Below are 26986 nucleotides of genomic sequence, written 5' to 3' on the forward strand. Positions count from 1 at the left end.
CCCTCAGGTTTTATTCTATTACAAAACAGGAAAAGTTCCAAACTTGCAAACAAAAAAACAAAACAAAACAAAACCACAAGATCTCAGCAACTCCACTTCTAACCTGTGCTAAGGATAACCCAAATGGTTCTCAGATGAGCAGAAAAAAAGCATTGAGAAAGGCTGAGGTGAGGTGAGCAGCTGCAAAGGCAGAGAACTTCCAGGGATAAAGGGCTGTAGTGCAAGAGGTGCTGAGTTTCCTTCACTCTTCTGTCCTGATAGCAAAAGCATAGCATCTGTACTGATGACCTAATTTTGGTCAGTAGGTATATTTAGGGAAAATAATATAGAGACCATTACTTTCCAGTGCAGTTTCCAAAACATTTGCCAGTGCAAATGCCTAACGCTACTTGCAAGACTTCTGTCATATTTACCTTATCTCACACTCTTCAAAATCACCTGTGTAGTCCCAGAGATGCTCAGTACCCAAGCTAGAAAGCTAGAAATTTAGAGGATTCCTCTTTCTTCCCCCAGTCTGCAGCTTAGAGACTTGCTGAGCTAAAGTTTGCATCCTTACAGCTTCTGTCCTCTATTAGTTTCTCGTTTCCTCTCCATCAGCTTATCTTTGAACCCTAATTTATTCTTTGCTCTTTTCTCTCATGAAATATATCCTTGTCTTCATTTTCAAAGACCTCCCTAGCATGCTTGGTGCTTCCTCCCATTCAGCCATCACATATGGGAGAAGAATGCCATAAACACGTAAACAGTGAACGCATCGTGCTTTTCAAAGCTTTCCAGCAAAGAACTTGAAATTCTTATGCTGCAGGTATGTTGGAAGTACTGTCACCCCCATTGTGACAACTAAGGACTTCTTGATTCTTTGCATTTTCCTGTCTGCTTGTTGCCTGGTATACCTGAATTGAACTTTTTCTGGGATTCTGTCCTTTTTACGCAATTCTTAATGCAAAGGGGTCTTGATCAGTAAGTAGGGCTTCTAGCACAACAGTAATTACAGATAAGGATTCTGACAAAAAAAAAATCCAAAACAAAAGGCAGAAATTTTTACTGTTTTTCTGGTATTGCAGTATCTGTCTTTAACAAGCTTTTTGCTTGAGTGAGCAGATAGGAAGACTCACTTCCTCCCAACATTAGGCAAAAATTACTTACAAGATTTAAGTGTAGTTTGGATGGAAGGAACTCAAGACAAAGTTCAACCTGAAGGCAATGCCCAAGTTATAAATCTGACTGACAATCAGAAGAATTGCACTGTCAATAATGATTACAAAGGGCATAGGAGCGAGGGGATCTGTTGTCAGGTGAACAGCAGAGCACCGTGATATATATGGGTTACAGGAGAGGAATCGCTTCTCTTTCAGGAGTTCTTGCTTAAAAGAGAGAGCAAAGGAAGGAGAAGATTCATAGCGCTGCCACTTACTGGGCTGATCAAAGTTTGCATTAACAGTGGGCTGCCTCTGTGTGTCCAGGCCCAGAAAATTCATCTCCTGGGAGGGACCTGATGATAACTAATTGAACGGCGTGCTGCTGTGTGTTGAAGGTGATCCTGCAGTCCCTAAAATCCAGAACCGACAGCTACTGCTTTTGTGGAGAAACGTTTCTGTGGCACGCTGCCAAAGGACAACGAGAGTCTTTCAGAAGCAGATTTTTGCCCAGAGCAGATGGAAGTAACAGCCTTTAGTTGCAAACAGAAGCCTAACAACAGCAAGGAAGGACATGACTGTGTAAAAACGGTGGCACAGACAAAGCTGACAATGCTTTTAAAGCCAATGTGCACCAGGAACACCTTGTGAAGGGAACGTGCAATGACCAGCGAGGGACCAAAAACTTCTCCATGAAGTGCAAGTCAGCTGTCTGTGCGTATATCCTCTTCCGTTAGCTGATGGTGTCTGTTCTTAATATCTGCTGAACTGCATGAACACACAGTATTTCCAGAAATGCTCTGTACTCCTGTTCTACTGTGAAAATCCATTAGTAGTTAAATTCTTGTACTCATTGTGCAATATATCAAGAAGATTTGTAATCTGTTAGCAAAGGCAGCAAGCGAATAGATAAGAATAAGCTGTGATAACGTCACCGTAGGTTTCTCCGGGATTTTTTTGGTTGGTTGGTTGTGGGTTTTTTTGTTTGTTTGTTTGCTTGCTTGTTTTTTAACCTTTTAGGCTGAGCAGAGGGTAAGATAAAAGAGAAATACATGAGGAGAGTGCCCTTTCTCTTGTAAGAAGAGTGAGCTTATACATGTTAGTGCTGGAGCTATGAAATTTGTTTCTACTCTCCCCTACGTGTTCCATACATAGTCCATACCTATACGGTGCCAGGGTTGTCGTGCCACATCTTTTCAGTTAATATTGTTTACTGCAGATAAGAGTGGCTGCATATCTGGATACCCTTATCAAAGAGCCCTGACTCCTACGGCTCCAGCCCGTAGCCACATCAGTCAGCCTGGCTGAGAGACTCTAAACAGAAGAAGCCCTTGAGCTTTCCAGGGGCAGCTGATGCCATGTTTACTCCTTCTTGTGTTTGCCATGTAAACCAAGCAAATAAATGAGCAGCTTTTGGGACATGCCCTTTTGGGACATTCAAGGAGGCCTGCACTGAAAGATGCATTACGCTCAGCTGTCCCAACCATCTGGCGTGCTCCTGTGTGGGCAAAAGGGTACATAATTTCCCCTTGCCAACACAGTTACCAGAGGGCTGCATGTGGCTCCTCTGGCTTCAGGGAGCCCAGCATATCCTCAGGTACCCTAGGTATCTGGGTAAGTGCCAAAGAGACTTGACGAAGTTTAAGAAGTACCTTAGCAGCAGCAGGAGTGGGTCTTTGACTGACTGGCCTGGTAGATGCCTAATTTAGGATGAGCTCAGTAGCTCTCCAGGCCCCAATAACTCTAAGGACTTGATCTCCATTCCTTGAAATGGAAGTTTAGGTATGTGGCTCACAGGCAGTTACCTACATTTAATAGCTAAATTTAGAGGTCTACAATCTGGAGCTGAATTACACTCCATATTTCCCGTCACAGCTCATGACCTGGCAAAAATACTCAGCCAGAAGCATCTTCTGAAACTATTTGACCTCCTTTATTTCCACTTTTTCCACTACTCTGAAACAGTCCTCCCACACCTCCACAATTAGGTCATCTTTGTCACTTTGACCTCCAATTCTGAGTCTTTTTACTCACACTGAATAGGCTAAGAGCCTTTTTGTAACAGACGTGAGACTTTGGAAGCCCAGGGAAAAAAAAAAAAGTCTATATCTCCAGACTGTGCACACATCAGATGTTCATAGGCTAATGCATCAATAGGCATCCTTTGTATCTTTGAGATCGCAGGATCACTGGAGAGTAGTTAACATTATTCTTATGGTGAGTAAAGGAGCCTGAGAAACCTTCTGCCCTCAAGAAAATTAGTAGTGAGTTCTGGCTCAACGGGACAAAAACCAGGGAGGGAGAAGGGCACAGAAACAGGGCACCTCTGAAGAGGGTTAGAGGAAGCACATGCAGAAGCATACGCTTGGCAGAAGAACTAATAACCTCAAGCATCTGTTAAACCTGATAAACAGTATTATTTTTTTTTCCATCAAATATTTACCAGAATGATAATACTCTTCAATGGTTTTTATCTGGAAATAACGTGATGCTTTTGAAAGGTGACTGTGTCGCTTGTGTCATCGCAATGAATTGCAACCGGTCAGCAGCTTTAATAAACTCAGGGAGGGGAGGAAAGACCCGAGGTCTCAAACTTGACCCAGAGGTATCAGGAGTGGAGTTAGGCCCAAACCTGTGGCTTTCCTTTTTTCCTCAGTGAATTTGATAAAACTGCTTCTGAACCTGATAAACACCGGGTGGATTAAGACTCTGTGTGCACAGCTGCAAATGAAAGGCATCAGATTTTATCTCAAAAGAACAGCATTCAGTTTGCTGATTTTCCTAACCAGCAAACTCACTCTGCTGTGAAGCATTACAAAAGAGCTCTCGCAGGAAACAAACAAACAAACAAACAAAAAAACACAAAGGTGATTAATTTTTCTTTCCAGTGCTTTCCCTCCCCACCCCATAGTTTCTTCGTAGAAACAGTTCTGAACGCCTGAACAGAATGGACAACCTGTTGAAGTCTTTTTAGGTTGTTGCAACCTTAAAAAATCATGCTGTTTCAGTTGCCAGAATAGATGCAGGACCAGTTACCAGAGGCTGCCGGCAGGTGACTTTTTGTCTGTGCAAGGGGAATCTTTCTGCTTCTTGTGACAGATGAACTGATAAGTGACTGGATGGGGAATGCGAGCAGCAACGGTGGAAGGCATAAGCTTGCCATACCAATATATCTCAGAGACCAGATGGAATTTTTACTGAGAAAAATGTGTTTTTTATTGCTCCCTGGGAGTGGATCAAATAAGTTCAGCAATAATCTGCTTTCCGTATAATGGGAGGAAGCCTTCACGGCCACTTGGAAGGCAGTGCCTTAAAAGACTTTTTTTACAGCAGGTAACTCACCACCTGACAACTGGGACGAAGGCAGCTTACAGACTATTTCTTTGGTCCTCTGCTGTGGCCTGCAGAAACGGCCCACCTGTGGCACATGCAGTGTATTGTATGGAAATGCACAGCAGTCCTGTAAAAGTGTGTGAGCCTTGGCGCCCAGCCGCCGCGCCTGCTGCGCTCCAAGGTGTTCCCTCACATGCAACATAGGGCTGGGATCCGCTTTCCAAAGGATATGTAAATAAAAAGATATATATATCCAAAAGAAATACAAATGCAGAGCAGGGAACAAACCGTGCACTGCAGTGAGGCAGCAGTACTCAGCAGAAAAGAAGGAGAGGGTGGGGATGCAAAATTTAGGGGCTCTAGACGGAGGAAGTGGGATGTGTAATTAAAGAAGGGAGAAGGTAAGAGGTCTTGGGGGCCTTATTTGCAGAGTAGGCGTACCTGAAAAGGGCTTTTAGCCCTCTTCCTTTTTAAGGAAGTGAGTGTGGGTTTGAAGAGGTGTATTAAGCGTGATAGGAGTTCACCTGACGCTTCAGACTGAAGATGATAAACGATGGTATTGCCAATTGTTTGAGCTCTGCATCCCTAGCTGAGGTCTAGCCTCAGCATCCCAAGACACTTCAATCATTACCACCTGTTTTTTGCTGCATGCACCCCATCTTTTCCTGCCATCAGGGTCCTGTCTGGGTGGATTTTGGTTAAGTGTGGGCTGTTTCTGCTGTACTGCTTGCAGCAGGAGCCATTTCTTGCATGGGGAGAGTCTGACCAGAAGGCCAAAGTGGACAGCCTCAGCGTGTGGCAGGCGAAGCTGGAGCCAGCTGGCAGCATGGCCAGCGAGGGAAGGGGCTGAGTGGCCAGGCACAGAGGGAGAGGAAAGGCTCTGGAACTGGGGAGCACCACGGGGTGGCCACGGACAACAAGATTTCTGTGTGGGCATGCAGAGACCTCTCCCCTTTGCTCACCAAGAGATTAATCTTATTTTAACCTGTGATCAAGGCCAATTTTGGTGGAAAGCATTGGAAGACAGTGGGAGAGCACAGTGCAGGGAGGGTAGTTGGAGTAAGTTGGAGCAAGGAGTGATGACCCTGGAATTGGGCAGGGGCTTTATGGGCTGCCTGATCACTTCTATTGTGAACCTTGAGGCAGCAGCAGCAGCTCACGGGCTGAGCAGCTACCCACCTCCCTTCCTCTCCAGCCACACATCAGCTTTCTGGACACCCGACATTTGTCAGCCCTAGTTCTGGGGAACCATCTTTCAACACTCTCCTTCCCACATTTACACACTAAATCCCTGCCCCTCCCGGTCTTTGCTGCACCCTCATTAACTACTCTTTGTGCAAATGTACTAGCAGCAGAACGCTATTCACCGACACAGTACACCTTTCTGGGACAGGTGTTAATGATAGTGAAGGGCAGAAAATGGAAATGTGTTTTTGAAAAGTTTATTTTACTTCACAGGAAGGGAAGTGCTTCTCTGTGGAAAATCATTGGCCAAATGAAGTAATTTAAAATTTCCATGGGTTAATTGAGGCTTGTCTGTCAGAAACAGGTACCGTTTAAATTATCATGATAGATTAAAGTAATAAAATTCCCCTCCTATCTCAAATTCTTAATACATCTATGGTTATATTTGTATAAAAGTGCTTTATGCTGGGATAGTTATTCCCATATAGCAAGGAAAATCATCATTCCGATGTGTTGTCTTTATAACGACAGTTACATGCACCCTAGAACTTTTACCCTATTTTGGCTTTTATTTTTAAATGACCTTCCCTTCCCCCAGTAGGATTAATTATACCAATAAAACTTTTAGAGCTGGCCTCAGCATTAAGAAAATGAATTTTTGCTAGCCGTGCACTTATACAGCTGTGGCAACAAGAGAATGAAATAATACATACACATATATGCTAACTTTCCAGTAAAGGATGCTGTAATCAAATTCAGGTACACGTTCTAAATTATAATATGCTTGTATACTGAAGAGAAGACATATTGAGGACTGGAGTATATTTTCCATATATGAGATCTCAGGAATATGTAACCTGAAGAGCTCTCATAGATGGAAAAGAGAACTACAGCTTTTCCCTTTGAGCAACAAGATTATGCAGAGCTCTAGAAGCAGCTGGAGGCAAAGACACCCATGGCATGCAGCAATCTGCGACTGACAACAAATGCAAGGTTTAGGGCATTATGGGGAAAGCTACTACAAAGTCTCCAGGAACACCTGGGGACACCACTAAATTTGATATGCTGGATTTGTGAGATGACTAGCAATATATTACAGGGGAAAAAAAAAAAAGGAACGCAAGGTACCTGAAAGAGGAACCTTTCAGTGTTCAAATCCCTTTGTGGATACAGCATGTAGTCTTCTTCTAGCAGTTATGTTCAATATATACTATGTGTTTCCCAGGCTGAAGTGAAATGTGCCAGTTAAAGTAAAACCAATTTATACTTTACAAATCTGCCCATCATTTTGAGTATCTGTGTCTCTCTTAAAGGCGCAGAAAGCTGTGTTTCGTGCAAGGGGTTTACTTTCATGTATGTACAATTGATAAGACAACACCCAAGCAAAGCTATCAAGCTCAGCCTGAAGAAGAGATGTTAGCAGGAAATTCTTCACTCAGAGGCTGGTGGGGCACTGGCACAGGTTTCCCAGAGAAGCTGTGGATGCCCCATCCTTGAAGATGTTCAAAACCAGGTTGGACAAGGCCCTGAGCAACCTGATCTTAGTGGGAGGTGTCCCTGCCCATGGCAGGGGGGTTGGAACTGGGTGATTTTTAAGGTCCCTTCCAAACAAAACCTACCCTCTTTTAGTTTAAAGCCATTCCCCCTTGTCCTATCACTCCACTCCCTGACAAACAGTCCCTCCCCAGCTTTTCTGTAGGCCCCTTCAGGTACTGGAAGGCCGCTGTAAGGTCTCCCCAGAGCCTTCTCTTCTCCAGGCTGAACAATCCCAACTCCCTCAGCCTGTCTTCATGGGAGAGGTGCTCCAGGCCCTGATCATCTTCATGGACCTCCTCTGGACTCGTTCTTATACTCCCGTGCTCTTCTTGTGCTGGGGGCCCCAGAGCTGAATGCAGGGCTCCAGGTGGGGTCTCACAAAAGCAAGGCAGAGGGGGAGAATCACCTCCCTCACCCTGCTGGCCATGCTGCTTTTGATGCAGCCCAGGATGTGGTTGGCTTTCTGGGCTGCAGGTGCATATTGCCGGCTCATGTTGAGTCTCCCAGTACCCCCAGGTCCTTCTCCTCAGGGCTGCTCTCAATCCATTTCCTGCCCAGCCTGTATTTGAGCTTGGGATTGTCCCGGCCCCAGTGCAGGACTTTGCACTTGGCCTTGTTGAACTTCATGAGGTTTGCACAGGCCCACCTCTCAAGCCTGCCCAGGTCCCTCACGGCAGCATCCCTTCCCTCCTGCGTGCTGACTGCACCCCACAGCTTGGTGTCATCAGCAAACTTGCCCAGGGTGCACTAAGTCCCACTGTCCATGTCACCAACAAAGATGTTAAACAGCACGGGTCCCAGTACTGACCCCTGAAGTGTGGCACGGACACCAGGGTTCTTTCAGGATCAGTAACTGCTACCACTTTATTGATGACATAACGTCAGCTCTCTTCACTGAGGACATATCTTCAACTCCCTTATTGAGGACAGGCTCCCTGCTTATACCATTCGCCCCACAGCAGTACTTTTCCACTAACTATTCATTGGTCAACAACTTTGACGGCAACAGCAAACACCCAGCAACTTCCATGTCTTAACTGCTGGAGAATCAGCAGTCCAAGACAGCAAGGCATCTCCTGAATCACCCTTCTTTGTTCCTTCTAAACTCTTTACATTCCTGATGGCCTCATCGTTAAGAGTCTGATGTTATCACCAACCATGGTGCTTGTCGACCCCCATGGCCACACTCCCACACTGAAGAGCACCACATCGCTGGTCTCCACCCGGACATCAAGCCATTAACCACAGCTCTTTGAGTGCGACCATCCAGGCAATTATTAACCACAGCTCTTTGAGTGCGACCATCCAGGCAATTCCTTACCCACTGAGTGGTCCATCCATCAAATCCATGTCTGTCCAATTTAGAGACAAGGATGTGGTGCAGGACAGTGTGAAATGCTTTGCGCAAGTCCAGGTAGATTATGACAGTTGCCTGTCCCTTATCCACCAATGTTGTAACCCCATGATAGAAGGCTACCAAAAGAAACTGTTTTAACTTTTTGGATGTTGCTTAAGAGTCATGCAACTGTATGTATGCTTGTTTGCACCAGGTATCAGGAACTTTTTTGAATCAGTTGGGTGAGCCCACAAAAAAACATCTTCACTTTTACTGCAGTGCATAGGTCATTCTTATTTACTGCTCTAAGAAGAGGACAAAACAGAAACACTCTCTTTACAGTTTCCTTGTTACCTGCTTTTTTCACCATTAACACTTAGCAAAATGAAAAGTTCTTACTGTCCACTTTGTATAAAACAAAAATTATCTAGTGATGCATGGGATTCAAAATGTTATCATACTCAATATGTCTAAATATCTGTACCAGTCTTGTAAAAAATATGAAGAATTACTGAAACTGTAGAGACTAAATTATTACAAACTGTTTAATCGAGTGTGGGTATATTTGTTCCCATTTACAGTTTCCTTTCCATTCTTCAGGCCATGTGACATTCCTGTTTAGTGAATGTTACAGGCAAACCAAAGTATGTTCTGTTTTAGTAAGTGCTTGTCAGTAATACTTTGCTGCTGTCCTCTCTCCTGAATATAAGAATGCACAGAAGTATAGTGCCAGGAATAATTGTAGCTTCAGGTTGTCTTATTCAACTAAAAACATTTAGTTTCTTTGCAGCCTAGAGAGACATCAAAACTAAGAGACTAAAATTAAATTGTATAAAAATCTATTTTGTCCTGTACTAAGAAAACCACAACATTTATTGTAAAACATGCTCATTCCACTCACTTTCATGGCAGTAAATTTAACTGATCATAACACCTGCAGAATTGCCCCCTTATTTCTTTATCTTAACACCTACACCGTTACTGCCTTCTCCATTACTACTATCAATTCCAACCCTAATATTTAACTAGGTAAACATTCAGATGAAATAAAGACTTTTGACTTTTTCACCTTTTTCACGGTGAAAAGTGCCTCCACATTCCCATTCCAACAACAAAAATCTTAGGTCACACTTTATGGGTAGCTCCAAGCTAATTACTACTTCTGAGTTCCTCCACTCCCTCACTCCACACAAACAATTAAACCTTCTGTTGCAGTTATTAACATGGATATGCTTTCTGACCTAAAACGGTGATTGCAATACAGGTTGACATTTATTTGAATGGAGAATGCAATCAAAGGATGTCGCAAGCTCTGTTGTTGCCATCTGCTGTCCACGTTCACCTTGGAATGGCTTGGGCAGGCAGGATTGCACAATCCAAATGAGTGGCAAGGACTGAGCAGGCACAAAGTGATCTGAAACAGAAAGCAGTTGTGAATGGAGATTCAGCAGGAGCCTGCAGATGAGAAAAATGGTCCAGAGTGATCGCTATCTGGGGGTCTGTACATCTAGCTTACAGCCCATATTTCACCCCATCTACGTATATACATTCTGTTCCCAGCAAGCAACTGCTGTCAGCGACCGTGGCCACCTACTACTAAGTAAAACTTCAAATTGCTTGTCTGCTTTGGCAGGAGTAGGAAATTCTCAGGTAGGCCAATGATGTACAGCTTTCCTTTGCAGTAATTATTCCACTAGTGAGGAAGCTATGTTGCGGTGACAGTGCAGCTACAAAATGGGTAAAATGCTGGAACTGAAAGCTGACATCAAGAGCTAGGGGCCAGCAACAGAGAAACAAGCAATGAAGCAAGAAGGATTTTAGTCCAAAGTATGAAAGGGAAGTTTGCACAGTCATTGCCTCCCTTCATGTGAGAGATGAACATGCAGACAAATGGACAGCCCTGTCAGAAAAGGAACTCAGTAAAAAAAAGCACAGTATTTACCTAAAGAAATCAGTGCCTCTTTTAGTTGCATTTTCTCTCTGTTGGACATGTGAACTCTTGCCTCACCTACCTTTTATCTTCTGTAGTTCTATAAATGGCTCTTTTTCCCTGCCTCATTCCCCAGTTAAGTAACAGTCCTGATGCTGCGCTCAGAGATGGCACTAGTAGTTATGGATTTACACTGTACAAGGTATAGAAACGGCAGCCAGTACAATATGAAAATAATCTAACTAGAGTTAGATGCAGAGTAGTAGAACATTGGAAGAGTGGCAATGTGTTTTACTCTAAGGTTTTACACTTGCGTTTGCTAATGTACAGTTAAAGTATGGTGAGACTAGATTAGTTGATGTTAAGGGTGGTATAAACAGCCTAAACAAAGTTGACATACAGGAAGCACATAGATACCTTTAGGTTTTCTTCTACACTTTAATTGAGAATTGGGTCCCAGAAACATCACTGATTCCGCAAAACTGCTACAAAGGAAACCAGAGAAGACAACGAAAAACAACATTACAATTATATCTTTCTTCCTCTCTCTTTTGCGGGGCACAAAACGTATTTTTGGTGGAGCTAGAAATACTTGATGGGATCAAAACAGACATCTTCATTGTTCATTTCCCCCTCTTTCCCGGACATTAAATCGGTGCTGGAGTTACAGGAAATCTACTTGGTCTTCATCCTTCCAGTTCGTATCAAAACATGAGTGTAAGAAATGTGGTGTTCAACAGTCTGGTAATTCTTTTTGGGGCTAGAATTCATGTGAAAGCTAAACATGATTAGCCATCAAATCTATCTTTTAGGTTGCAGTACAGTCAAACAACCAAAGGATAAAAAGCATTACTTGTGCTGACTGAATACAAGGCAAGTTTCACTGGCCCGGTATTACTTTTAAGATCATATCAGATACCAGAACCTATAGAAGAGTAACTTTTCAGCAAACAAATTAAAACTTGACAGTGCACTTGTCAGGCATCCAAGTTTCTGCTTCGGTACCTGTGTTACTGTTCAATCTGGATTATTAAAAGCCCAGGTCGTCTGTCTTGCAGTTTGCAGACAGCACGGCTTTTTAAAATGATGCCTCCAAAACTGAAGGGCACAAATCACTTGTTTGGGTTTGGTCCAGGCAAATCTGGCAGATTTTTTGTCCACATCCTTATATAAAGAAAAAAAAAACACGTAAAAGACAATGTTGTCTGTCTTCATCCTAGCAAAATATTGATTGAGATGTTGGTATCTTACTTCTAATTAGGCCAGAAGATTTTCTGAGAAATTAAACAACAGTCTTGCTGGAAATACCCAGAAGCGTAGGGCAGAAATTAGGACTATTTTGAGCTTCAATGTTTCAGGTATCTCGTGCCTAAAAATTTCAGTTTTTCTTGTATTTTGATGTATTGCACTATGTAGGTGCTGTAGGACCAGAGATGAACACTAGTGGGTATTTCCACCGGCTTTGGTGCGTTTTAAAGAAAATATTACAAGAATACTGCTCTAAGATGACGTGTCTGGGATATAGATAGAAACTTCGCCATATATCACGCTCCCAAATCGGAGGTTTGCTCCAAAAGCCCGGTGAGATGAGGGTGGCGAGGAGCTTCCAAAGGCTGGCAGCCATAAATAAAAACGGTAATTCCGCAGCGTTTTTAATTGCCGACGGGCGGAGGAGGCAAACCCGAGGTCGCCTCAGCCGCGATCACCGGAGCCCACCCCGAGGCGACGGCCTGCCAGCGGGCCACGGGCGGCCATTACCGGCGCCGCCGCCACCTCAGCGCGGCCCCGCGCCGCCATTGGCTGCCGCCGGCGGGGGGCAGGATGGCCGCGGGGCGCCGCGGGGAGGCGCGGAGCGGAGCCGGGCTGGGGCGCCCGCGTAGGCCGGCCCTGCCCTGCCCTGCCCGGCACGGCTCGGCCCCGGCGCGGCGCGGAGGCGGAAGCCGAGCCCATGAGTTGGGTGCGCCGCTTGCCTGCGCGCTCGGCGGCGGCGGCGGCGGCTGGCGGCAGCCCCGCGCTGCGGCGAGGTAAGGGGGGAGCGGGGCACGGCGCGGCGCGGCCTCCCCCCGGGGGAGGACGCGGGGACGGGGCGGTGTGAGCGTCCCCGCGGGTCGGAGCGGGAGGGCAGCGCTGCGCCCGCTCACCTGCTGGGCTGGGGGGGGGGGGGGGGGGGCGGCACAAAGCGGGGGGCGCGCGTGTGCCCGCGGGCACCCCGGTGTGTGCGTGTGCAAGGGGCTGGGGGTGTGCAAGGGGCTGGGGGTGTGCAAGGGGCTGGGGGTGTGCAAGGGGCTGGGGGTGTGTCGGGGCGCCTGTGCCCGTGCGGGCAGCGGGTCGCCGCGCTGCCTGCGGGGGCGTGCAGGGACCGCGCTCCACTGCGGCGGGAGTGGGGGAGGAACGGGGGGAGGAGGAGGAGGAGGAGGGAGGAAGGAGGAGGAGGAGGAGGGAGGCGCTGCCACGAGCAGGGCCTCCAAGTGCAGGCAGCGCCGCCGTCCTGCTGCTGCTCCCGGAGGAGCCCGGGGCGGGGGAGCGGCGGCGCACGGCTGAGCGGGGCGGCGGCGCGTCCTTTCTCTCCTCGTTGTTCTCGGCGGAGGGCGAGCGAGCGAGCGGCGGGGGAGGGGTTTTTATTTTATTTTTATTTTTTATCCCCCCCTCCCCTTCCGACCCCCTTCTCCCCCCCCCCCCCCCCAATTTGCAGGTGACCGCAGCGGCGGCGCCGGGAAAAGTTTTGCGTGCGGGCGGCGGCCCGGGCTGGGATGCGGGTCCCGGGGCTCGGCTCCCCGGCGCTTCCCGGGCCGGGGCTGGTGCAGGCGCCCCCTGGGAGAGCGGCGAGCGGGCACTGAGCCCCCTCCCTCCTCCCCTCCGTCCCTCCCTCTCCCTGCCTTCCCCTCCCGTCCCTCCCTCTCCCCGGTGCGCGGCCATTGCAGTGACCCCGGCCGGCCGAGGATGATCACGAACACGCGGGGCTTCCTCTGGTCGGACCTGGAGACGCGGGCGCTGCTGGAGATCTGGGGCGAGGCGGACGTGCAGTCGGCGCTGGACGGCAACTTTCGGAACAGCCATGTGTACCGGGACGTGGCGTGCCGCCTGGCCGAGCTGGGCTTCGAGCGCACCCCGGAGCAGTGCCGCATCCGCATCAAGGGCCTCAAGCGGCAGTACTACCAGGCCCGGGACGGGCTGAAGAAGAACGGGCACGCCCGCAAGATCTGCAAGTACTACGACGAGATGGACCGCATCCTCAGCTGCAGGGGGGGCCCCGACGGAGCCCCCGAGCCCCCCGCCGCCCCGCTGCCCGACGGCCCCCAGCCCGTGGGTCCCCACGGCGGGCCGCCCACGCCGGGCACGCCGCACAACAGCCGCGAGGTCGACACGGAGCTGGACGAGGACGCCGAGCTGGAGTCCCCCCGCGACAACTTCACCGAGGACTCCGGGGAGTGCTCCTCGTACGCCGACCACCCCATCAAGGTGGAGTGTCCGCCCTTCGCCATCCCGGTGCCGCCGGGCGACGGTGAGTAGCGGGCGGCCTCCCCTCCGGCCGCTTCTGCATCGCTCCCAAATCCGCCGCCTCCCCTCCTCCAAGGGTGCCCGGGAGGGGAGCAGGTGGGAAATGCCGCTGGGATGGAGGCCCTGAGGAGAGGAGGTTTTGTTGGGGTTGAGCAGGGGGAAGCCAACTGGAAGCGGGGATGAGGCGAGGCGTCAGGTAGCGCCTCTCGCCGGAGGATTTTCCCGTTCCCTTCGGCTTACGTGCGGTCCTGTTAAGCAGTATTATGATGACGATGAAGATAATACCTGAAAAATCTGCTTATTGTTGCAGAAACGGGCCAGAAAGCTAGGGGTAGCTTTTACGTAATTAACTGCTTGGGTTGTTTCAGAAACCCTGCTTCCAACTTCAGCAGGCTGGCAGACAGGAGAAGTCTTTAGATAAAGCCTGCCCCTTCCTCTCTCGTTCTTTTCCCCCAGCTCTGTATGTGTGTCGTGGAGGTGGGGGGGCAGCGTTATTTGTTTGTTTTGAATCTAGATTAATGCCATGTTTTTAATACAAACGTGAACCTGTCTTCAGCAGTTGACATCACTGAGGAATCAGCCAATTGGTTGACGTTTAACCAACCTTCTTTTTACACATAAACCCCATCAAAGGGTTGTTTACACTAATGTGCTTTTGAAATGCAAATCCAGAATGCCAACAGACTGAAACTCAATTTAGATTAATGTAATTACCTGCAATGCACAAATGAGCCTATACTGTTTAATAGCCTTCACTTAAACCTTTTTACAAGATCAAAAAGACTCCCATTGTTGAAGATTAGTACTACAACAATTAAAAGACGTCTGCGTGATTTTCGTGCTACCTTTACGACTTTGTAGAAGCTTGAGGTTTTTTGCTTTGGTACTCTGAAATACAAATATCTGAAATAATTACAGTTCTCACTGAGGAAGAATAATAACTTAGTGACACGTTAGGTCTGCATCTCGTAGGGAGATTTTTTGGTGCTTTCTTCTTAGTCCTGCAGAAAAATAATCCTCTCTCTTCTTGTTTTAGGCTTTAAAGAAATAAGCGCTCCTACTGTTACTCCACCTCTCAATCAGCCCAAAAGATCAAAAAAACGCCATGCAAATTTAACGTTGGATAAAATGATGGAAAAATTCCTGCAACAGAGCGTGGATACAGAAGAGAAATTTTACAGATACGAAGAGCAGAGGCTCAAAATTGAGGACAAGCGTCGTGAAGCTGAGCATGCTCGAGAGCTCCAGATGTTACAGATGTTGGGACAGATGTTGGCAGGAATTTCTTCTACGGTATCACAAAGGTCACAATCTATACCAGCGAGTCCACCTCAGAGGGCAAACCATCGCTCATATGGGGATAACTTTAATTATAATGCTGTGACAGCAGCACTTTCTCCACCGATAGGTACTTCCTTCTATAGCATAAATAAAAGCTATGTTTTTTTAAAGGTTCTATGTGAAAGCCCTGTTAGTAAGCAGCTTTTCAAAATAAAAGGTAGTTGGAACTATTTAATACCGTGGTGAAGGTGTCTGTCTGATGTAAAACGAAATTGTCACTTGCACCATTGTACTGATTATATAACACAGATTTAGTTATAACAAACTCTGAGTGAAATAACACTTTTAAAACCCTGTAAACATCAGGGAGTTCTTTCCACGTTTACGTGTCCGTAAAACGAAGTTAGGAGAAGTTTTATATATAAAAGACAAGTAGTATGTTTGCTGAAAACTATGTGGAAACAGGTATGTTGTAGCAGAAATTCTGCTGCTGTTGAAATTAACAGGACTAACTCAGTGTGTGAAATTAAGGATACGCATACATTTTTCCAGGGTTGGGAAAAGACCTGAATTTTGCTTACTCTCAAGTAAGTCAAATGTTAAAGTCCAGCCTTAAAATAAATTTCTTTAAATATGTATTCTGAATCCTATCTTTTAATTAAACACCATGTTACTGTAGTAGACACAGTACAAGGTGGAAATACTGGCATATGTTTTTATTCTATACCAGTTCATCTATAAATTCTTTGGGGGCCTGAATTTATGTTAGAGAAAAAGGCAAAGCGAGAACTCTAGACTTGGTGTTTATGCACAGACCTTTTCTTCTGTAACTTACGTGTGGACCAGAAGCTGATAATCAGATGTTAGCATTCATTAACAGACTTCTAAGCTCTGTGGTTCTGTGTCGTTTATCTTTATCATAGTCTCTGTATGTGGAGGTAGACTTGGTGGGCAGGAGGAAAACTGGTATTCTGTCAGCGCTGAAACCAGAGTCAGCTTGGGACCCGGTGGTTGTAGCCTGCTGTCTTGAAACAAGTCTCGTTCTGTTTTAATTCTGAGTTTCACACTGCTGGAAAGAGAAATTGTGGTTTGAAAAGAAAAAAAAACACCCAAACCCACAGCATTGAATAATAATCCCGCACATCAGAACCTAAAAGGCACACTCTGATTCTTGAGAGGATCTTGAAACCTTTTCAGTTCTACATTAAATATTCGGGCATTTCCCTGTAAAATGCATCGGGAACTGGGTGTTCAGGCCTGTAGGGGTTTAGGCTAGGTGACTCTGTTGTGTTTCTTCTTGATCAGATAGTTGGTCAGTAGCAATCCTCTATGTCAAAAGACTTCAGTTGATAAATTACAGCATGGTTATGGATTTTTGTGTTTTAAATGCTGCTTTTACTTTTAAAGGAAAGAAAACCTAAAGTGCTTTAGAAAATCTCCAAGGAAGTCATTTGAGGTTCTCAACTGGGGTGATGGTACCTACAAGGCTTTACCATTACTTCTAAAATGTTTTTTGCGAAAAGTTGAAGGAGTTTTATTATTTGTATGGGATCGAAACTGCAGTCTAGTTTCTCCTGCTGGATTTCACCATACGGGTTGTACAGCTGTAATACACTGTGCAAAAATGCTTTATGTATATTTAACCGTAGTAATGAGAAACTCAGGTTTCTAATCTTTCAAATGGTGAAGGTGTAACAAAGCGTTTGTAATAAAATGTTAAAAGTGAAGCTTCGGGCAACACATCTTCTAAGGAGTTAGGATTGCAGTTGTTGATAGCTAAATATGCCTTAGTGTTTATGTAGGTAAATGTAGGGCTCCACAAAGAATTTCTTTCAGCGTAATTCAGTTTTCTTTTGTTTATTACATAATCGCTTTATATTTACAAATGAACAAAAATCAGCAACAAAGGAACAGAGGAGTTTCTCAAGTCCTCCTAAGGTGTACGATATGTATGTTTAATGTGTGGTTGAAAACCAGTTAATGTATGAGGTGTGATTTAAAGAAATTAATCTGCCCTGTTTCCAGAGGAGATGAGTGTTTTGTTTTACTAGGGGTTGCTGCAATGCTATATTGGCCGTAATCCAAAACGAAGTGAATGTGTATATATATATATATATATATATATATATTTTTTTTTTACCTCAGTGGAAACAGAATGCCTGTATTATAGGAGAATTTTAGAAACAAAAGATCAGCAAGGAGTATTTATTATTATTGAACACTAAAGCATTTTATTGCTGATGATTAGTGTGTCTGGTTTAGGTTTAGATTTTGTGAAGGATGGAGAAAAAGATGCTTTCTGCTGATAGCGCGCAGATACAGAGTTTTCTTGCTTATTACTTTTTTTTGCATTTTTATGTCCAAATTTTCTGGCACATCTTTTTTTTCTTCTTTCTTCTCCATGGGTGGGATTACTAAATTTTATACAAGTGGAAATTAGGACTATTGTAGGACCTATTTTTTATGTAATTATCTATTAATATTCAGCAGTTCCTTGGAATATATTTTGGAGATCTTTAAAAAAAAAAAAAAAGAATAAAAGAAACATGGATAAAGTGAAGGAGTAAAATTTTAACGTTTAAATAAACCACTCTTCTCAACAGACTTGTACAGTAAATGAGTTTTGTTGAAATACAAGAGTTTATTCTTTTAGTGTATTTACTGCGATTTATAGTTAAAACATCATTGATGTAAGTACTGGTCTTCTGTTTTGTCCCATGATAGGTAAACTTTAATTTGCATTAGTTGTAATTATTGAAATACTTTTCTTCTAAGTTGTCATAGTCTTTTGAACAGTAATTTGAGCATACAGCGTTCAGAGCGTATAGCTGTTTTAATATGTAGTGTCAAATGTAACCTTGCAGCAGAGATCAGTAGTTGCGTTACAGCTAAAACTTGCTTGTGTTATTTTTGTAATGCTTGCTGCATCTAGTGCAATGGATTACAGTTTTGCAGAAAGACTTTTCATTATGCTTCGTAGCCACCTGCCAAAATAAGAGCAGTGAGTTAGGCCCTGATTCTGCTGAGATGTGGAAGTCTTTAAGGGGAAGTGAAAATAAGGTAGGGTATAAATATAAAGTGTGGTTTTAGCTGTTCTGTGCTTGCTCCGTGTCTGGATGTGCTTAGTCCTTACTGAGCGTACCTATTTCAGTTGAGCGTAATTATGGAAGCGATTTCAGATTGATGATAGTTCTCAGTTGCAAAGCGTACATATAACTATTCTGGGCTGTTGTTTCTCTCTGTACTTGAGCTCTAAGTTAGTACTGTGAGCAGTGAGAATGTTCTCCGCCTCAGACCCTAAATTCATTTTAAAAATGATCACCTTCCTTAGTTACTCGGTGTTTTAAAGGCTTTTAGGTGGTAATGCTTTCGGTTTTTACAAGTACATCAGTTTGTATATCTTTGAGTGATTTTATTTGTGTGTGAGTACTTAAATGCTCATGTTAGTTTAAAAAAAGAACATATTTTACAGTAAGACTTTCCTTCTTTTTCAGTTATAGAGAGAACTTTTTCACTGCACCGAACACACACTCTGAAGGATATGGAGAATATTTTTCAACTGGTGCGCAACGTTATCCCTCCTCTAACAGGAAAGAGGCATAAAGGTCAAGATGGACGTATAGGCATTGTTGGAGGATGTCAAGAGTAAGTTAAACATAAATCTGGGTGTTGTTTACAAGAGGCTGTGGATATTATTACTGCTTCTGGAAGATGTTCAAGCTCGCCTTGCATTTAAAACAGGAGAATTTTCTAGAGGGCTTTACTAGTCCATCATCATGACCATGCATGCTTATGAAAGAGCATGTTGCCGCAAGGTTGTGATGCAAAACTTTGGTGATGAATGTGATTGAAACTTAGAGTGCAGTTTGTGTCTGTGTCTACCCTTTCAGTCTTTTTTGACCACCCTAGCACTTTACTTTCAGTATTAATGTCTTTTCCCATTGCATGATGAGGTTATAGAATAGACTAAGACAGTGGCACAGCTGATTTTTGTTGTATTTTGGTATCTTGGGAACTGGATCTCTTAAATGAGGAATAGAATGTTGTGTTACTGTGAGCTTTTTGTTTTGATGAATTGTGGTGTTTACTAGATTCTATCAATATCCTGATTTATGATGTTTTGGAGTGATAGAAATAGTATGTTTTGAAAAAAAAAAAAAGAAATACAGTGTACATCAGTTAAATGTTGTACTGACCAAGAAATAGAACCTCTATTCTGTTTCTTGGCCACTTTCAGTAATCTGCACAATACTTTGCATGAACGACTGCACCGACTACACCTTCCTGTTTTTCGTTTTCCCCTTTTGAAGTAGAGGTGGCATCTTCTGTAAAAGAGATCTGCTGCTGGAGATCTGCCATTAATAAACATATTATAAAGAGCAAAAATGTGCTATGTTGTAGCTAGGTTGATTAGCCAGGAGTTAGTTTCCCTGTTGGTCTAATGGGCTTAGATTCTTATCTCTTTGCAGAAGTAGGCACCTCTGGAGGATGATTCTGCCCATATTCTTCTTTTCAGTCTTCATAAAGAGAATTCTGGACAACTGTGGTCCCAGTTTAGGTACTTCAGTTAAGCATCTAAAACCAGATGGGATTGATCTAGGTCATGGATCCCAGACTTGGCTTGCAAACAGTGCTCAACTATTGTTTTGTTTGTCTCCAAACTCTTAAGATGATTGTCTGAGAAGAGTTTGCTTTTTATGGCATGATCTTTATAAATATATCTGTGAAAAGATCAGGTGTCTAAGGTGAAATCCTGGCTCCTCTCAAATCAAAGCAAGGTTTGAGATTGGCTTCAGTATTGCAGGATTTTGTCTGTCTGTGACAGCAAACAAAAGAGAGAGCTTTTTTTTTTTTTTTTGATTTGCCCTTGAATTTGAGACTTCATTATGGCAGAGTGATTTCCAGATTATCTAACCTCATGAATGTGCTTCCTAACCTAAATTGTATTTCATTCTAGATACACGGGAGCACCATATTTTGCTGCAATTACAGCTCTCAAAGCGGTACGTGTTCTCTACCAATCCAAAAAGAACTTTTCATCAGTTATGTTGGCTTAGCGCCATTTTTAAAAGGCATTTGCTCTGTGCTGTATTTGAAATTGGAGTTCTAAAAGGTCTTCTATTTAACAAAGAAAATTCTTAGTTCTGGATTTGTAGAAATATTTTGTGTGTCACTTGCTGTTTTTTGGAAGTATTTCCTCTGTACAAGGTAAAGTTAGAGATAAGTCAAAAACCGGAATATTTTAGGGGAGAACTGTTTCATCAGAGGCTCAGAAAGGAAATCTGAAAACTTGCTGAAATAGATTCTCAAATATCTTTAGAATAGTGTTTAAAGTTACATTTTCAGTGTGGCAGTCAGAATTCTTCAGAATTTTTTTCCGTATTTGCTAAGTGTGTTGAATGAAGTAACTTTCTTTCAAAACTTAGAGCTTTAGGCTAATAAAATTCTTGGGTGCTATAAGTCTGACCATAGTTGGTTAAATTTAATGCATTTTTTTTAGTAGCATGTTTTATTTACATTATAAGGTCTAGCAGAAGTGTTTCCCAATGTTTTTTTTTTTTTCCTAGAAGTGATTTTAGTGACACATTAACTGGCTAAAAATATATTTACAGCACACTACAGAAATACATTTGTGATTATACAAATATAAACAAATCATGCTTACATAATATATACATGCTTTTCAGATACACATATTCTATATGTATACCAGCACTTTCAGTACTGCCTTTTCATCGTGTATGTTTTTTATTTCTGAAGGCATGTTTCAGTATGTACCAATTCTGGTATTTCCTCCCCCACTGCAAGCATTTCTCCCCTTCTCCTCACAAAAGATGCAGTCCCTCAAGGATTTTAAACTGAAATGATATCATTTAATAATCTTATATAAAATACTAAAGCACTCAGCTTTCTGTTCACTATGTTCAAATACAGTAGTACACTAGGAGGTCCTCTGTTGAAGTTGCTTGGTCACAGCTCATTACATCTGCATAGGATGAACCATAGGGTCAAATTTAAGAATTGCATAGAAGCTTGAAGTATTAAATGTGTAGAAGTAAAGCAGAGGAGACACTTCCTTAACCTTGTGAAATTGCAGCATGGAAGACAAACAGCAGACGAGGCTTTCTGGTCACTGCTTACTAAGTGTACTTGGGATTTTTTTAGTTCATAATGGGAGCTTGAGGCTAAACTCCTCAGCTTTATTTAACTGAAGGGAACCTGTTGAAATTGTGCCAGCCTTTATCTGCTATGGATTTGGCCTGTTGAGTAAAAATGGTAGGACTGGAATAGTACTCGTAGATTGTTATAGCTCTATTTTGCAAGTATATTACAGTATTACTTTTCCTCTCTAGTGCAGCTTATCTCTTGTTCAACTATGTTCTCCTGCCTTTTTTTCCTATTGTACACGTGCTGTTTTAGTCTTTGCTAATCTGAAATGAGAAACAATGCTCAAGTGAGTAAAAGTTCAAGATCTGTATTTCTGGTCATCCTTTTGTTGAGAAACAGAAAAAAAATATTTTGGAAGGTAGATGCAAAAAATGGTATAAATTTTCTCCAAAACATTGCATGGTATGATAAGCCAAAATAGACAAAATACAAAAAGTTTGCTTCAACCACCAAGAAGTAGGAATTTAGATGAAGTATTTACTGAATAATCTTTGGAATGACTAAGTTGTTATTAAGTACAGAATTGATGATTCTATTTGTATTTTTTTCTTTCTTAGGGTGCAGATTTATCCCACGTGTTTTGTACCAAAGATGCAGCAACAGTAATCAAATCATATAGTCCAGAGCTGATTGTTCATCCAGTCCTGTAAGTGACTTACCTTTCTTTTTAATGAGCATATATATATATATATATATATATATTTTAATGAACAAGTCGAGATTACTAGTTTGAACATTTCAGTCTGACAGTTGATTAGTTTGTGTCATGTGTCATTTTTTTCTGAGTTACAGGATGGGTGAGATGGAGATTACAAAAAAAAAGCCTGGTTTTGTCCTTTCATTAAAAACAGTTAGATACTTGTTGCAGAACAATCAGTTGTGAAGTTTTTCATTACTATCAGAGTACTATCAGTACTATAAAATAGTATCAGATGTTGCTTTCCACTACTTGCTGACATGTGTTTTGTGATTGTAATGCATTTAAATGTGAGCAGTAGCAAAATCCAGAGCTAAGATTCTCTACAAGTCAGCATTTTAGAATCTGCATTTGAAAGACAAATAGAGTATGTTCTCTTGCTTCTTCTGTCCAAAAAATATTAAACAGTAGCGTATCTGTTTCCTCTCACTATTTTGTCCATAGTCTTTTACCTGAAGTTACTGGGCAAGGGGGGCACTTATTTTCATGTTTCTTCATAAGCATCTTGCATCAGATACACAGCTGCTGCTGGGGAATAAATGGATGTTGTTATCTAAAATAAAAGGTTTATTAACATGAAGATGACAGGTTTGATAAGTGGCTGTCCTAATTGGAAAATCAGTGTGCACTTCCCTGAATTTGTATTCTGAAATGTGCTACCAGTTGGTAAACTTTAACAGGATAGATTGTTTCAGTTAGGTGTTGTGATGGTGTACAATGAACACCGTAAATGAGATTTAGGATGTGTGCCTTACCTTTATGGCCCTGAGCTTAGCTTGCACCCATGTGTGTTAAAGTCCATTGGTGTACATAGCAAAGCTAGAAAAAACGTATTTAAAACCATATTTGCCAGATATTTCTGTCAGGAAAGGTTTATGACAGTAGAGATATTTTGGTGTGTGAGAAGTAGAATATTTCCCTTATGGGGATGCCTACAGTTGGAAGTCGTAGCAGTTCAAAGAAGTATATTACAGTCTAATGGTGGCTTTTTTTCCTGTCTGTAGAACAAGGTGCTTAGAAAGAGGTCAGTCAACAGACAGGCATCAAGAGTTGAATTTTATTTTTATTAGAGACAGAAGAAAACCCTTGACTTTGTGGATTTTACATAGGGAATCTGAAATCAAGGGGAAGATAGCAGGGCAGGGTTTTTACAAGTCCAGCTGTTTTAGCCTCTAAAATCCAGAAGGCAGATCTTGAGTTGATGTTTTGTCTGATACCATATCATAACAAATGAGATGGAAAATATTAATGGGAGTATTAGCTTGTAACTTAGGTTGTCTTGGTGAGTGCCACTTGGGATACAGCGTATGGTTGCCTTCTATGGGAATAGTTGACCTTGCCTCGCAAGAAGCGTTTTTAGTTCGTGCTATCTGTGGTAATGGAAAAGTCTTACAGGAAAAACAGAAGCAGCATAATCAAAAATGGAAGTGACTGTATAAACAGTAACATTTCTGCTTGTCGGGACCAAATTGTGCCTACTAAATATGTGGGTTTTTATATGCAGATTTCTCAATCGGTGTCTTCTGTGCTATTCAGATTTCAACGGAAATTCTTATTCTTCTGTTTGCAAAAAGAACTTTTGAGTTTAAACTTTATCTCTTCTATAAATTCCTGAACAAAGTGTGATGAATCTAGATGGATTTTCATATCCATATAGCATTAAGTCTGAAAATCAATGATGATGTGTAATACTTTTGTTATAACTGATTAATTTCACCCAGACAGCTGGCTAATTGCATGAATCAATGGCTCTGTAAATATTGCTTATATGACATTCAAAATGAAAAAATGCGAATACCAGAATGTTCAAATTTTGTCAGTGAAATTTCTGTTATTTTTATTTCTTCTGTTTCATTTGAAGAAAAGAGAAAATAGCCTTTTTTAGTTAGAAAGGAAAAAATCCTGACTGACTGTATTGTGCCCGTATTTAATTCAAATTTACACAAGCAGCCTATTTTTCCAGTGAAATCCTTTTGTCTTCAGTGTCACGTTGTTCGTATGATCTTTTATAAGTTGAAGAGAAGTTGGAGTTCTGTTAGCATGGCTGGCTGCTCCTGATTCAGGGCCTGATCTCTTAAACAGTCTTTGTACTTTCTCCCGGGCCACGCTTCACGCATGGGAGAAACTCCGGGTAAAAACCTCCGAGCTACGTCATTGTTTTCTTTTGTGTCCCTCCCTAAAACTTTGCTTTGTTATAATTTTTCTGTGACCCTTCAGGGTAACAAGGTAGCTGTTGTAGCACCCTCTTATTATGCTAATCATAATTATGGCCCTGTGGACTTCTCAATTCACTGTTTGAGCAACTTGGCGCCTTGCCAGGGTTCAACTGCCATTTTGTACAGCCAGAAGTCTGACATTTTATCATCTCCTCTGTGACTTGGCTGATGCTACCTCTCAGGGGTATCTGCCTTCGCCTCAAAGGGGATCACCTTAAGGAAAAAACACCTCTGAAAGTAGGGGCTCCTCTGGCTCCTTCGAGCTGCTGTAGCCGACCTGTGACAACATGACTAGCAGAGGTGTGTGAGAGCTAGAAGTTGTGCAGTTGTGTTTCAGGTCCTTGGCATATGTCTGTCACTTCAAGGACGTGAAGAATGTTATGTGAGGAGGATTGAGTAGGATTGCAGAAGGAGGGTTATGAAAACGGGCGTCCAACATTGCAGTGTTACCAGGGCAATTCCGTGTGGCCACAGCTGCAGATCTTTCTGGGATTCGTTTTTAGTGCAACGTCCCATGCTAGAGACACCCATAATGCAAGTTTCTCTGTGATTTTTATCTCGTGACTTCATTGTCTGTTCCTGTGTGTGAAGGAAGGTAGGAGAGCCAGAACTGCACGTTGCAGCCTGGGATCTGGGAAGATGAAGCTTTAACACCTGGCTCTGTGTGTCCTCACTGCCTGAGCTTAAAAATGAGAGCTGTATTTCTTGGGACAATGAGTTGTCAATATTATCAACAGTAGCTTTTCCTTCTTAGTCAGGGGTTCTCTCAAAGGCATTATTGTTCCTTCAGCAATGACGGTATTAATAAAAGCATTAATTAAAAATTAACCAGCCACCCAGTTCAGTAATTTTGCTGACTGACTTTTTGCTTTCCTGTGGAGAACCTAGAAGTGTGTATTGCAGAAGTCAGGGTATTTGAATAGTGGAGTATACTGTGTCTTGGTCGTAGCTGCCTCGCTCTTGCTACCACCATCTACGCTTTTGTGCTGTTTTTCTGTTTTCTGTGTTAGCATGCTCCTTCCATAACTTCTACACAAAACCAGACAAGATGAAACTTACTGAAATGCAGAAGCCAAGTTTTTTTGCAGTCATTTTCTGTATGGATCTTTGCTGTAGATATGTACAGACTTTCTTGCTTTAATGTTTGGAACTTTCTAGAAAACTGTTTTCAGGAGTGTTTTTATATTGCCTTTGTTAATTCCTTGGCTTAGGTCAGGTTGAGTAGCCTGCTTGGATACGTGTCTTGGGTTAACTTATACTGTCTTGATAGGTCAGTGATCACAGAGTTAAATGAGCTATACGAACAGAGCTGGCTATATTTTAAAAGAAGGTAGGAGTAAATTTATTCTGCTAGTTCACCTCTTAGTCCTCTTACGAGGAGTTTTTTGTAATCTTACAGAGTTTTTCCTTCTTCATAGGCGTGGAAAGATCAAGATACTACTGAGTAACCCACTTACAACCTTCTTGTCAGACAATTTATTTGTAAAGTCAATAGTTTTATATTCCTTTTTCCACAGAGTTTTATCAGAGAAGCTGTCTGAGGTGTCAGGTCATAAATTTCTTGTGGTCCAGAAGAACTCACGTATTCTCAAAAAAAAAAAAATCTTCCTTAAACAAAATACAGATTTAGAACTAATACCTTTCTCCCAGCTGGCCAAATCTCTGGGTTTATATGGACTGGGAAGGATTGACAGAACTACTGAAAGTCTTACAGTTAATTGCAGAGTTCAACTTTTGCTTTGGATTTTGAAAAATATTTTTTTTTCTCACTTTGAAATTGAGGAGGAAACTTTCTTGAGGCTGGCCAGTCTGTTGAGGCCAGCTACCATTAATGAAGAAGCTTATCTTTGGCCCTGGTTGCTGGTATGTATTAACTTGTTTTTACTTGATTTACTTGATTTTGTCCATGATCTGATAAACTGAAAAAAATAGTGAAGGCGAATCACGGGTAGTGAGCTCCTGATACATTATTTGAGTTCACTCAGAAAAGCTGCTGTTTCTTCGCTTCATGCTGCCAAGTGAATAAAAGAGAGGAGATGTGTTCACCTCATGCTCTAGTCCCTTTCCTCCCTGTTGTTGCAAGGCTCCTTATCCCAGGTGAAAACTTATAGATGTTTTATCACTTCAGAATGGGAGATGTAGTAAAACATCTTTGACATCACTGTGGGGAGTGACTCTGCTATTGCTGCATCTTTGTATGTCAGAAAGAGAAGCATACACATGCAGGTGCGTTGTGCTCAGGTTAGGTCCTGGTCAAATTCATCCTTCGGAATACTTGCTGTGCTGCTATGATTTGACACCGGGATTTGATTTCTTTGGTACATAATTTTTCTTGAGTTTGAGTGAAGAAAGGCATGATTGGTATTTGCTTTTCTTTATTATTTGAAGCTCTTAGGATCTCATTCCTTTTTCCAGCTGACAATCACCAAAACATGTTTAGGCTGAGAGTTGTTTTGTCTTCTCAGGTGTAGAGAGCTGACTTGAAGTACTCAAGCCTTCCTGGTATTGGTTCGACTATCAGCTGTACCTTAAGAGCAGAATGTAAACTAGAAAGTGATATCAATGTAATAAAAATTTGTCACTTTGTTTATCAATCAACATAGTAAAAGTAACATGCATGAGTTTTTCTAGGGACATCTTAATTCTGCTTCATTCTGAGGAAAGTTACAT

At 42.8% G+C, this 26986-nt stretch overlaps 1 protein-coding gene and 1 long non-coding RNA gene across 4 annotated transcripts in view; one reads left to right on the plus strand and one right to left on the minus strand.

Annotated features, from left to right (window-relative positions):
• Positions 1-3722: 3722 nt before the first annotated feature.
• LOC308200154 lies at positions 3723-12033 on the minus strand. Its single transcript, XR_013955289.1, has 3 exons — positions 11462-12033; positions 10874-10941; positions 3723-9940 (listed from the first exon to the last, which is right to left on the minus strand). It is a non-coding gene; the product is annotated as an uncharacterized lncRNA (long non-coding RNA).
• Positions 12034-12104: 71 nt separating this feature from the next.
• NAXD (NAD(P)HX dehydratase) overlaps positions 12105-26986 on the plus strand; it is a 48904-nt gene continuing 34022 nt past the window's right edge. For 2 of the 3 annotated variants that reach the window (XR_013955221.1, XM_080605227.1), the window contains exons 1-6: positions 12105-12480; positions 13149-13958; positions 14991-15362; positions 18730-18880; positions 20193-20238; positions 21961-22049. Coding sequence is in view for 2 of the 3 variants with exons in the window: in XM_080605227.1 (XP_080461353.1) it covers positions 12405-12480; positions 13149-13958; positions 14991-15362; positions 18730-18880; positions 20193-20238; positions 21961-22049 (1544 nt within the window). In the remaining variant the exon portion in view is untranslated. The remainder of the gene's footprint in view (positions 12481-13148; positions 13959-14990; positions 15363-18729; positions 18881-20192; positions 20239-21960; positions 22050-26986) is intronic. The other variant, XM_080605228.1, reaches the window with a different exon arrangement.

The sequence above is a fragment of the Anser brachyrhynchus genome (assembly GCF_964034855.1).
Source record: "Anser brachyrhynchus genome assembly, chromosome: 1".
NCBI classification, from domain to species: domain Eukaryota; kingdom Metazoa; phylum Chordata; class Aves; order Anseriformes; family Anatidae; genus Anser; species Anser brachyrhynchus.